General features: G+C 40.7%; 1 protein-coding gene across 2 annotated transcripts; it reads left to right on the top strand.

The window, feature by feature from the left end:
• The first annotated feature begins 1,607 nt into the window (after window positions 1-1,607).
• On the top strand, window positions 1,608-13,234 carry LOC134662444 (delta-sarcoglycan-like). 2 transcript variants are annotated; one of them, XM_063518672.1, is made up of 6 exons: window positions 1,608-2,033; window positions 6,713-6,973; window positions 8,490-8,679; window positions 9,511-9,703; window positions 12,569-12,692; window positions 12,957-13,234. In XM_063518672.1, the coding sequence occupies exons 2-6, from the start codon at window positions 6,746-6,748 to the stop codon at window positions 13,149-13,151; spliced, it is 930 nt and encodes a 309-aa protein (XP_063374742.1). In that variant the 5' UTR covers window positions 1,608-2,033; window positions 6,713-6,745; the 3' UTR covers window positions 13,152-13,234. The 2 variants fall into 2 exon arrangements, with proteins under 2 accessions (XP_063374742.1, XP_063374741.1); XM_063518671.1 differs by lacking the exon at window positions 1,608-2,033 and adding an exon at window positions 2,386-2,494.
• Window positions 13,235-13,869: the final 635 nt, after the last annotated feature.

Here is a 13,869-nt window from a genome sequence, read left to right as displayed (position 1 = left end):
AGAGCAGTACCCAAGATAGAGCTGATGCTGAACCCCGGCAGTACCTAGTGGAACTCAGGTTTGTTGCAACATAGGCACACGCTGTTTTAGTCATCCGACTCGTATCGATGAGCATTTAGGAGAGTAGTACCCAAGATAAAGCTGATGCTCAACCCTGGCTGTACTTATTGCAACTCAGGTTTGATGCAACAAAAACACACGCTGTTTTAGACATCCGACTCGTCATGATGAGCACTTGGGAGAGCAGTACCCAAGATAGAGCTGATGCTGAACCCTGGCAGTACCTAGTGGAACTCAGGTTTGTTGCACTTAGGAGATTAGTACCCAAGATAGAGCTGATGCTGAACCCTGGCTGTACCTAGTGGAACTGTGTGTGTGTGTGTGTTTATGTACGGAGCAGCGTGATTACCGCCAGTAGGTGTCCAGACGGGATAGTTTTTCGCTCAACTGTGTGGTATGGACGCAAAAATTAAATTCAAGGACATTGGCTCGCTGACCCAACATTATGTAGGAAAGCCAGTTGGCTTCCTTACAAAAAGTACTGGGCGACCGTGTAGGATGTAATAAGCGCCTATGAAATTGTATATTATATGTGGATGATATTGGCAATTTGATTTTGTCGTCTGGACACGTTTTTAATGGACAAAGTAAAAGCTGTAAGTGCTGTAACAGACAGGCGTACCAGACAGCAACCGGGGTCCGGTTAGTATATTTCTTTCTTGCTCTCACTTATAGCTGCTTTCTTAACGGACCCACTCGATCGATCATGGAACAAGCCTCGGACTGGATCAAAATCGCGGTCCAGGTAGGAAAACTCCGCGAGCCCTTACAAAGCTCTGCTTTTTGCTAGTATATATAATATACTTACACACGCGTGTTTCGGAGGTTCCGGGGCAAACTGCCGAATCCGACACAAGACCAGACGGTTCAACGGAGCCATGCCGTTTTGTCGCCTAAATAGTGTTTAGTTTTTAAGTATAATTATGTGTTAGTCTGTAATATGGGCCTTGTTGCCAAATAAAATAAATATATAACGCCAGCAACACCAAGAAACGATTTTGATTCAAAGCTGGCAACTTGAAGCTTCGTGAAAATGCATTTTTTAGATAGGTATTAGAAAAGTTATTTTCGCTTTTTAGGGTTCCGTAGTCAACTAGGAACCCTTATAGTTTCGCCATGTCGGTCTGTCTGTCCGAGGCTTTGCTCCGTGATCGTTAGTGCTAGAAAGCTACAATTTGGCATGAATGTGTAAATCAATATATCCGACAAAGTCGTACAATAAAATCTAGAAAAGAAAAATCATGCACGATGGAACTAAACATTTTGCTTCAAATGAGAAACCTGCGTAGTTAGGCGTAATATTGAAAAATCTTCCTCTAGGTAAGAGGACGTTGAAAGTTTGAATCGAGAACACATATTACATTGATTAAGGAACTTAAAATTTCGGTGAAAGACATTATGCCAGACAAGAAGTCGCCGGCAACAGCTAATCATACATAAACGCTCCTACCTATCGTTCGCTCTCTCCCTCTCACTTTTTTTCTGTCTGCTATAACTATATCCTAAGAGGCAAAAAAATACCTACATCCGTAAAGCAGACTGACCCACATATATCGGCAGAGCCAAACGACGTACAGCTGTGGGCAATGTTGCCTACAGGCGCGAGTTGATAGGGGTCCGCGTAAATTATTAACAAGTCTGCATGAAGGTGACGGTTAATGATAACGTTAACTAGATTTTGTAATAGAGGCAGCTGTGAGCGACCCGGAGTTATGTCCCGCGCGAGACGGGCAGCAGATTAAAAATTCAACACTTCAAAACGAGTTGAATTCGGCATGGGCTTGGGCGACGCTGGCGCAACCGGCGAGCCCGCCAGTGCTGTTATGACGCCGGGACCGCGTGGTTGACTCCGTCACTCGGACTGCTCACACCACCTTTACTGTTACTATAAAATAGCCTACCTGTAATCCACAACATGTTTTGATCTGAGTGCCCGTGATCTGAGTGATTGAAGGATATTGTCAATTTTGATGGTAAGCATGTAACCAAATTAAATACTTTCTTTCATTTTGGTGAATTCTAGAAAAACTAACTGACCAATTCGAACGTACACGGACTTTGAATTTGATTTTGAATTGAAATTGTTATTTAGTTATCGTGCATTTCGCTCGTACTTGTCCGTACATGCATTGGCGCGAGCGAGACGCACCAAAACGAAATAACATGATTCAAATATCATTCTGATGTCAGAAATTAGATCTCATGCAACATACCTTGGGCACCTTTTTTATTTAAGTTAAAAGGATCGGTAGTGGCAAATATTATATAGAAAATAATTTTGTCGGTATCGTAACTTACAATTACTATAACCTACGTATTTTTGAAACACCAAATTGCAGATCAGATTTACTGCAGCACCGACGTTTATAAAGCAGGAACACAGCTAACAGACATGGACGCTACAAACGTCAGTATTTACGTGGATAGAACAAGGGTATCCGCTCCAGAGCTTCTATTTTTGCGCTATGTCGTTTATTATGAGGACGGGCGGGAGCGCGGCGGCGGCGGTGGGCCGGCACGGCGCCGACACGGCTCGGGCACGCGGCCGAAGCGGGCGGGCGCGCCGCGACTCTCGCCGGCCACTACACCTGATATTATATTCTGGAGCACGCCGCCTAGCCGCCTCGCGCCAGATATTTCGAGTGTTGCATGCACCACCTATGAATTTACCTAGTCTCTCAGTCACAAGGTAGCTCCGGCACAACCTACCGTATCGCGCATTGCCGCATATACCTATTTTGTAATAATATTTATTTACATCTCATTAAAACTGAAGGTAAACGCCGCGCGTCGCGGTCAAGAGCCCCTTTATGAAGGAATGCATGGTGCAGCCCGGCTAGCGTAGCGTCGGTGGCGCGGTGCGTACAAAACGCAGTTTTTTAAACTTTGGTTCAGGTACCAATTTAATATGCATGGCCCTAAGTTGTCAAGTGTTTTATTTCATCATCATTAACAAAGCATTAGCAATGATTAATTAATAGAGATAAGCAAGGGAAGTTACATAATTATATGTGAAAACATAATTTTACAGAGAACCTTCAATATTAGTACAGTATGTGAGGTTAAAGTATGCGCTTTGAAGTGGGGTCTATTGTATTAGACTTGTAGAGCTCGCCCAACAAAGCCCTGTGATATAGCGTGATAGAAAGATGACGTACATTCAAGCTCCATACTCTAGATAACACTACACATTTTTTTCGGATTCGGACGAAAATATAATTACATTTGGAATATAGTAGGTATATAATATACATGTACTTAACGTATGTAGGTATTTTTTCATAAAATAAGCAAATGTAGGTAAAATAATACATAATAACTTAATAAGCCTATAGTAATTTCAAACATCACAATGTCACTTAATGAAAGTGCATTAAAGTGCCGTTCCTTGTAACAGTCCGGATATAAATAATTTAGCGCTAAATGATCTGCATTGCAGACCTGGATTGGCTTATTTTGTTAGGGCTGCGCATTTGAATTAACGTTTTATAACTGTTTAAGATAAGTCAGTTGTTGTCAAAGCGTCAACCTTTATAAAACGGCGTATGTCGTATTATCCACACCTTTAATTAAAGGATTAATTACGAGTAACTAAGTTCATTGTCGTAGGTATTCGAATAATAATATCTCAGGGTGCTACTGGGAGAGCTTCAATTACAACATACTGAATAAATCCAATATTTCGTTGTAAATGCCAATTCTATGTTTAAAATTTAAACTTGATTTTTTATTAGTTATGATATGACATATGACTCGCAGTACATTTCGCGCGCACTCTTAAACGTGAACGTATCATATCAATATCAAAACCATAATATATATAGTTGGTCAAACCAATTTGTCAGTTAGTAAGAACCAGGAAAACTATACTCATCATTTGGGTGCTAGTACAAGTGTAAGACAAAGATAGTATGATTCTCTCTGTCTATGTTTGACATGCGTCAGTCCTTTGACAAACTATATTTTAAAATCTTGAGGCCAATTCGAACTTACATTTTTATATCAAAAATTCAAACATCAAACCCGGTGATAATAAAGAAAAATATACTGCCCACCACGCATAACAGCCGTGTCTGTCAGAGCAGTATTATTAACATCGGCCGATTTCCCGTTGTTTTTGAAAAGCCTCCGTGTTATTAGTCGCCCGGCGCCGCGTTCATTAGCGCACTACGTTGCGCTTTATCCGCGCGCGTTTTGTCACAACCTTGTTATTCATTCACTTTAAACCGACTAATTGTAAAACCGTTGCAAGGTTCCATAGCATATAATATATGCTCGTAACTAGGGTTTGCACGACGGATCCGAAATGTATGGGAATATCCACGGATCCGGATCCAGATCCGGATAATTTCATACATTTCGGATCCGGATTGCAAACCCTGCTCGTAACAAAGTAGTTGATAAACTTTTTAATAAAATATCAGGATAGCGGCAATTTACACGCGTTCTTCCTTCCAATCTTGGTGTTTATTCACTTTGAACCATTTGTTTGTATAAAACCCCAGATATCTTTGCTTGTAATATGGTAAATAGTAATAAGTACTGAAAGTTCTTGTATGTGCCACTTGGAGATAATACATACAATATAAGGATGTATTGAATTTATTATGAAAATACATCTTAAACATTTTTGAGGTACAGTCACGCTCCGTGATTGTTATGCCATTCTAAGGCTCCTAACTCAACTAGAATGACTTCATTACGTTGCCAAAACGCTTTAGTGAACTATTATAATGAACTTGAACAATCGTGTGTCGCCGCGGTCAAGAGGATAAAAGTAAACGATAGAACAAAAGATCAACGAGCTGCTTTTTACTGAGAAAGAAGCTCGTTGATGTCTCTTGTTCTATTCTTTTATCTACTGAGATAGGTACTAACCTAATTTTGGTTTTAATTATTTTGGTTGTATAGTAGAAAAAGTTTAGTATTATTTTAGGTGACTCATAGAAAAAGTATTGATATAGAATAGTGATATAATCAAGCTTTTCAATCTTGTACCTTACTTAGGCCACTCGGCGCGTTGTGGTCTAAACATGGTACCCGGCTAAACAGCTCTCTATTATAACGCGATTGTATAAAATAATATTTTATGCGTAAGTAGACTTTAATATCGATGAGGATGACCCGTGTGATTTTCAGGGTGATTATATCCTAAAGATAACTGTATATCCGATAAAACTGTATAATATGCAGTTAATGAATGAGGTTTCGTCACACAGGCGCGTTTTCCGGGCGCGGCGTGAGCGGGCCGCGCCGCTTTTACATACAAAATGCTCACGCCGCGCTCACGCCCCGCCCGGAAAACGCGCCTGTGTGCCGAATAATGACTATATTTTATTTATTATTAAAAATATATATATGCCCCATATGTAAGGAACGAAACGAACCTTTATCATAATAAACAGTCATAGAATGCCTTTGGAACTCCGATGATGATCATTTTAAGTCTTTACCAACAGTTCCACTTTACCAAATGGTGCTTTGAGAGAGCAAAGGGCAAGTCACCTATAAAATAGGTATACAAATTACTGGGTGTTTTAAGAAGTCCTTCAATTCGTCTAGGAACAATTTTTATTATAATCTGATGTTTTTTATAAAAATATTTTCATATCTTGGTAAAAGTACAGAAAAAGAAAAAGTCATTTTTGTCTATACCTATAACAGTAAACAAGGAATAGTACATTACTGCAGACGCCGGGAAAGAAGGGCTTGGAAGGGTGAGTAGGTATAGCCGGCCGACCGTAGGGAGGCCGGATAGTGATACGAAGCCGGCAAGACCTTTTCACGGCTAGGCATGTATAGTGCTTTTCTCAAACATGCAATGAAATAAAAAAATACACCACTCAAAAAAAAAAAACAAATTTATAATCTTTATAATAAAAATCTAACTTCACAACAAAAGTTTTTTAATTTTCCTTCCAATCCCGCCATAATTGTTTTTTTTTACGGAAGTCGTCCGTATTTTGCGTGTGTTCGAATAGACCTTATTAGGGCCATTATACACAATCCGATAATAAGAATCTCAATTTCTATAAATAAAATAAATGCAGAGGATTTTAAATATTGTCTATGGTCTCTGATGAATTACGTATAGACAAAATTTTAAATTTATTCATCAACACATTGAATCATACAGATTCGTATTCTTAATATCAGTACGTTCGTGTATAACAGGCGTTAACACGGATATTTTGGTCCGATAACCATTCATTCACTAAAAATATTAAAAAAAAAATATAATTCGGCTGTTTAGCCTGTTTATGGACACAGACTCCATGTTTACATTAGAATTTAAAAAAAAATTACTTCCCGGCCTAGGCCTTCAATTTCGTATGAAATTCCTTTACAGTTCTCTGGAGTTGCTCCGCCCTAAACGTGATACTTCGAAGCCTGATATAACGCCCGGAGCGACGACATTTCAGTGCATGTTTGAGAAAAAAAATTTTGCCTCATCTTTTTGTTATGGGATAGAGTATGTGACAGCACGAGGCTCTCAGCTGTGTGCTAATAAAAACAATTAACATGTTTAGAAATTACATATTAAATTAAAACTTTTATTACGCGACTGGTACGCTCCTCGTACCTAAGCCGCTGACACTCCATTAGAGTCTAATCATGTCTAATTGCAATTAGTTGTAATCCTTTGTTGCAGGATAATAGCAGATTGTTAGCGAGGGTGTAAAGGATGGCGGGGGAGGCCCCGGGCTCGCTGCACGGGTGGGGCTGCACGCCAACCGGGGACACGCCGCCAACCGTGGCGGGTCAGAACGCCAGCAAACCGGCGTGCCTGCCAGTACTACTCAGGGGCTGGCGAAAGACTGCCCTCTACTGCATCCTAGTGTTCCTCATGATGCTAATTTTCTTAAATATCGGACTGACCCTATGGATCATTAGCAGTTTGAAATTGAGAATGGTACGTGATAATGATAAGTTATGGAACTTAAAACTATAGAAGACATTTATAAAACAAATGTCACTTGTTTGCAACTGCTTTTTTTAATCAAGTCAAATCCAGGAGACAAAGAACATGAGTCTTGAAAAACCTTTTGTAGGTATAACGATGTACTCGTTTTACTTACGAAGTTTTTTTTCAACGTCGTCAGGCGCCGCACCGTACATTGATCATAATAATGTATATTCACTGAAAATCTTTATTTCCTATTTTCATGTTTTTTTCTCGTATTTTATACCCACAATTCAAACGGTAGAGCGGGGGAGACACGTTTTATTTGTTAATGCGTGTTATTCTGTTTTTAACCTAATATAATGACTACATTGGAAAATTTGGAAATAATCACTTTTTATTACACACAAGTCGTATTAAATATATTTACTGTAATTAATATCTTAAGCATTCGTAGTAAAATTATTCGCCGCATTTCCTCGTAATAATATTGGGTAAGTCCTTGCCAAGAACTTACCAAGAGCCCGTGCCTACATTTACAGTTGGTTAATAAATCGCCAAATGACTTCATTAAATTTATAACATTGGTGCAGCATCTCTTTGAGCCAAGTAATAACCATTAACGCTACGCCGCAGACTACAAACTGCATAAACCGATGCATTCATCGTTGAATTTCATTTGTTACCTTACCTACCTCCTCGCCTTTCTTACTCATCTTTTTGAAATATCTTCGCCTTTAAAGCGATTATAATGATACTGGAAATTATAAGTACTAAATGAATTGTAACTTTTCATTTCTTTTATGTACGTGGCGTGGTGCTTATTTTTGTGGTTAAACTGGCAAACCCGGAACCCTTATAAATCTTATAATACTCGTATCGTCATATTATTATTAATTTTTCTGTCTCTAAGTATGAATTAAAATATGTATTTATGTATGTATTTCTTACTAATATAGGTTTTTACGTAGCAAATACGACTTGGTGACAAGTCGACGAAGCCCCGCTTTGGAAGCACCTATTTTCCGCCCTGAGGGGCAAAAGATACCTAACTAACCTACCCAACTTAAAATAACGGTTGTACTTGTCTACCCTATGCTGTCAATCAATCTTCAGGTGAGAACATGATGAGAAAGAACGGAAGAAGATGACGTCTGTGGCGGTTCCTGGGTCTAATCCACTGGTTTGCTTTGAATAAGAAGTGTAACGTGTGCTATGATTTGTAATCAGTCTTATCCAGTAAAGACTGTGAGTTGAATAACGTATTTCATTGACGAGGGCTCGTCATCCATGATTGAAGGTCCTGATGTGCTCCTGATAGTATGATACGCCCACGATTCCGACATGTACATAATACCTACATATACCTATCAATTAGCAACCAGCAAAAAGTACTTTTGCGTATAATATGCCTAATTAATAGTATGTATATGTATTCATTACGACTGAGTTATATATTATATTCAGACTATAAATAAGTAGTTATATATGTGATTCATAAAATCTAAGTTGTTATTTGTTACAGGGTGGGTTTGGTCCAATGAACATCGTTAAAGGTGGCATAGAGCTGCAAGGTCAGGCGTTTGTGATGAACAACTTAATCGCGTCGACAATAAGCTCGCGCGCTGGGCAGCCCATAACGTTTCACTCGCACCGGAACTTCAGCATACTGGTCACAGAGTCCGAGCGGAAGGAAACCGCCAAATTGGTGCTCAGTAAGTTGTTGACAACTATCAACTTATCAACCCTGTCAACCCAATTCACTTTAAACGTTTGGTTCAGCTCTGAGTAGGGTTACCAGATGACAGGAATTTTCCTGACATGTCAGGAATTTTGGCCTTTTGTCAGGAATGGGGACGGAACACGAAAATGTCACGAAATTTTTGAATTGATAGACTTTCGAATTTAATCGAATTTAAACTTGAATTGATAGACTTTATTATAAAGTACCTTTTTATTTACTTAACTTTATTTTTTATTTGCTTTACTTTATTAATCAAAAACATTGTTAAAAAGTAATAAATGAGATCCACTCAACTTATCAATAACTTCATAATTATTAACAAATCTTTAATCAAGCATACATATACATCGCTAACGGCTAGAGAAGTCGTCGTGAAAAATATGAATGTCAGGAAAAATATTCGGAAATCAGGAATTTTGTCAGGAAATTCTAAATTTGTATCTGGTAACCCTAGCTCTGAGCTCGCTAAACACTGAGTGGACAGCCGTGCGTGACCGGGATCGCGGATATCATTGTTATTTTTTAGAACTTTAAACAAAAAGAAAGTAGATGAGTTCGATCAATAATAAAATTGCGTATTTTTTTAGAAGAAATTTTCTAATTTTAGCTTTTGTACGAAACATTTAATGGGGCTTTTTAGACCTATGTTCATGTTTTTTTCTATCGAGCGAAAATTGCTTAATCAGGTTTCGAATCAATGAACTAGGTTACTAGAGAAAGGCCTCAAGCAAGATTGCTGTTCATATTCAGATTAAAAAAAAACCCTGTTGTTGAACCCACGCCACCCTAATTTGTTTTTCAGAAAGAGATAGCTTTGAATGCAGTGGACGCATGTTCGAGGTGCGTGACGCGCACGGCGGCGAAGTGTTCCGCGCGTCCCGCGACGAGGTGCGCGTGTTCAGCGACGCCCTGGCAGTGGACGGGCCCGGCGGGCTGGCGGTCAGAACGGCCGTGCAGGCGCCCAGCGTCAGGGCGCCGCCTGGATCTGACCTGCAGTTAGTACTACAATCAGTGGCGTAGCTGGAGGATGTGGTGCCCGGGGAAGGCACCAAATTTGCGCCCCCCCCCCCCCTAAACGGAATGAACTAACGAAAGAGTTAACTTTTTTACTTTTAATTTATACAAATACAGTGTATATGTGTTTTTTTTGTACATCGGTGGCTAACAAGCTTACGACCCACCTGATGGTAAGCGGTCACCGCATCCTATGGATGTCTACACTCCAGGGGTGTTACATGCGCGTTGCCGACCATTTTAAAACTTATACACTTCTTTTTTGGAAATCTCCATACTGTAGCCTCTCGAGAAAAGGGAATTTATTCAACTTATTGTGGAATGAGCTCCCTTTTCTCGATGAATTTTCTCTCGCTCGCTACTGGCTGTGGAGGAAATTCCTCTTAAACCGCACAGTGCTCGCCGACCATTTAGGTTCTAGAGCAGGGATGTTGCGGATGCCGATTTTTTGACATCCGCGGATGCGGATGCGGATGCGGATTTTTAAAGGCTCACATCCGCGGATGCGGATGCGGATGCGGATGTCAAGATAGGTACATAAAAAACGTCAAATATTACATTTTAGTCATTTTTATTTCAAAAAACCGGCCAATTGCGAGTCGGACTCGCGTTCCAGGGGTTCCGTACATTAAGTCCCACTCACGCTTGACTGCTTTTTTTTTATACCACATCGGTGGCAAACAAGCATACGGGCCGCCTGATGGTAAGCAGTCACCGTAGCCTATGCACGCCTGCAACTCCAGAGGTGTTACATGCGCGTTGCCGACCTTTTTAAAAACCTGTACACTCCTTTTTTGAAGAACCCCATACTGTAGACCCTCGGGAAAACCTCGGAAGGGAGCTCATTCCACAGCCGGAGCGTCCGCGGGAGGAAATTCCTCTTAAACCGCACAGTACGCGACCATTTAGGTTCTAGGGTGTGTGGATGAACACCCTGCCGATGGCGAGCGGTGCGGTGATAGAAAGCTGCCGTTGGCATCATGTCAAACAATTCTTCAGAGCACAGCCCATTGTACAAGCGGTAGAACACACATAAGGAGGCAAGGTCTCTCCTCAGACTTAAAGGTTCAATACCGCTTGTGAGTTTGGGATCATCGACGATTCGTACAGCGCGCCTTTGCATTGAGTCGAAGGGTCCAAGCTGGCATCCAGGTGCTCCTGCCTAAAGGTGACAGCAGTGCTAATTTCTAATAGGTTTTTTTAGCTAATGACTAAATTACCGAGCAGTCTAGCACTTACGCCGATGCTAAGATGTTCCTGTACCGAACTGTTCCACATCCGCATCCGCATTAAATCCGCATCGATTTAATGCGGATGCGGATGCGGATGCGGATGTTGAAAATAATGCGGAAGTTCCGCGGTTGCGGATGCGGATGCGGATATTCGCAACATCCCTGTTCTAGAGTGTGAGGATAAACACTCTGCCTACAGCGAGCGGTGCAGTGATGGCAAGCTGTCATCACTGGCAACTAGGCAGCATGTCAAACAATTCTTCAGACAACAGCTCATTGTACCTTCGAGCGGTAGAGTACACAGACAAGGAGGCAGTCTCCTTAGACTTAAAGGTTTAATATCGCCTATTCATAGGTACAGTGCGCCTTTGGACTGATTCGAAGGGTCCAAGGTGGCATCCAGGTGCTCCTGCCCAAAGGTGACAGCAGTACTCAATATATGGGATGTTGGCTGTTTCATACATTTTGGCTGGTCCATTTTCTATGGGAGGGTAAACTTTTTTTCGCGATTTCGGGGTTGATCACGCAGTAAAAGTTGCTCAGTATAATCCCAAAACCTCCTTGGCAACGGGAATGTAGTTATTTTTTGCCACCCTGTATAGGAATCCCCAATACTGTCCGCATATCGATGAATGTTGTCGATAGACAACATGTCACAGATATGCAGAAGCAGCCATTGGAGTAGGTTCCGTCTACTATGGCTCATATGCGCCTGCCGGACAAAGGGCTAGCGATCCATTTGCATAGGTAGTCTCTTGGACAGTCCATAAGATGGTAATTTCGACAGGAGACCCCTAACGGAAAAGACGCGCTAACACGGGACACAACTCTGAAGCCCGCTCGCCTTATAAAACGAAAGCATAGCAACTCCCGCCGAATATCCCTCTGCTTGATAGAAGTTTCAGGCATAGAGTATTCGCACTGCGGGATGGTGGGCGGTAGGGTGCTACCGTCGTCTTTCAAGGTCGAGTTCGAGGCAAAAAGAGTACCTGAAAGATCGGCTTTCTCTTTTGCGCTGTGGGCCAGATTACCATCCGCATTTCAGACTTCACAATGGTGGTCAATACGACTGACAAAAGTTTCCCTGCTACCTTTGGCAAGGCGGAGAGGTAGTCTTTTGCCCATTTTGGCGCCCCCCCTTGGACGGCGCCCGGGGCACGTGCCCCCCCCCCCAGCCCCCCCCTAGTTACGCCACTGACTACAATCCCTACTAATATTATCTCTGTCTGTCTATTACCTCTTCACGCTTAAACTTGAAACACTGACCCACTTCGATTAAATTTGGTATGGAAATAGTTTGGGGCCCGAGAAAGGACATAGGACAGTTTTTATCAATTATCATCATCATCCCAACATCAAAGTCGCGGACGGAAGCTAGTGTACATATAAGCTTGATAAATCTCACGTTAATAATACGTATCTACATAATAAATGTGATCAAATGTCTATTACATTAGGTTTACTATTTTCTTAAAAAAACTCTTTTAGCGGTAAAAATTATACTGCTACACTATACATGCAAAGCATGACAAACTGACGCTTAACGAAAGAGTTTTGTAAGACGGTTAAACATACCTAAAAACCCTGAGGCAATGATTTGTTTGTATTATTCAGGTTGGAATCTCTAACGAGACACCTGGAACTGATAGCCCCGCAATCCATACACCTGGAGAGTCGAGCGGGTGGCATTGATATCACGGCTCACAGCAACATCAAACTGGATTCTGTTGTCGGCGCCGTAAGTCAGACTCAATTTTATTTTCAAATGTGACATTCTGATGACGCCTGCAGCAGCCATGCTTTTGCAACGTTACTGCTGCAGAGTTAACGCAGGCATGCAGTGTCACTGATAATTATCTTGATAAAATGAGTGACAGATTGAAGGTTGCAATCGCGGAAGTAGTGAGACTGTGACTGTAACACAATTTATAAAAAAAATTGACTCGAATATTAAAAATAAATTCAATAAAAACATTTCTACACAATCTGATTTTTTTTTCAGCTAAAAATCGATACTCCGAGTATTTTCATTTCAAACCTTAAAGAGGCCATGAAAGCAGAGTCCGCGCCCCCGACCAAACACTTGAGACCGCAGAAAGTGTACCAGCTGTGCGCCTGCGCGTCGGGCAAGCTATTCCTCGCCGCCGCCGACGCCTCCTGCGCCGCCAACAATGCCGACACGGACTTTTGTAGATGATAAAAAGAGTTATTAATTAAAAACCAATAAATATTCAATAATAATCCAGTCCAGGCACAATCACTATCCGAAAGAAAATTCGTGTGTCAGCTAAGATACCACAAACCAGGTTTATGCCCTTAGTATGTGATTTCGACTAGGTATGTGCGAGAAGAACAAATGCATTAGTCAGTCAAAAGAGACTATAATGCTATTTGGTCCATACTGAAAATATTCCATTCAATTTTGAAAGTTTGGTACTATAGAAAAAATTGTCGTATTGAAACACCGAATAACTATAGAATACGGTTAAAAAAAATTAAACTTAATGCAAGAATACTAGTAGTATTTATGTCATGTACATTGCACAATGCACAATAATTACATTTTAGTACAAAAGTGTGATCATAGAATACTAAAAAATAGGATATTAATTATATAATTGTGGATATAGTAACTTGTATTTTATTCCCTCGAAGTTTTAGAAATATAATTATTATGCGGTGTTAAGTAAAAGGCTACCTCCTTATTGTTGGTACTCACCAATTAGCCCTTTCATGAAATAGGTAGTGGCCAAATATATCCTGATACCTCAATTTTTCTGTGGTGACAAAGGTCTGTCACAATATAATTGGATATATTTGGGTATCTATATGATGCAGATTATTTACCTATGTCTGTTCTTATTTGTCTGTGTCGAAGTATCGCTAATATAATCAATAATCAATATTACTAATGC

Source organism: Cydia amplana, chromosome 3 (genome assembly GCF_948474715.1).
Source record: "Cydia amplana chromosome 3, ilCydAmpl1.1, whole genome shotgun sequence".
NCBI classification, from domain to species: Eukaryota; Metazoa; Arthropoda; class Insecta; order Lepidoptera; family Tortricidae; genus Cydia; species Cydia amplana.
The sequence above is the reverse complement of the archived record's forward strand: the minus strand, read 5'-3'. Positions and strand labels throughout refer to the sequence as shown.

Excerpts from the sequence above, each read along its gene's own strand:
- LOC134662444 (XM_063518672.1), top strand. The coding sequence starts at position 6,746 with ATGGCGGGGGAGGCCCCGGGCTCGCTGCACGGGTGGGGCTGCACGCCA. Across the intron at positions 9,704-12,568 it reads CCGCCTGGATCTGACCTGCA|GTTGGAATCTCTAACGAGAC; the intron begins GTTAGTACTACA and ends TGTATTATTCAG. Across the intron at positions 12,693-12,956 it reads TGGATTCTGTTGTCGGCGCC|CTAAAAATCGATACTCCGAG; the intron begins GTAAGTCAGACT and ends TTTTTTTTTCAG.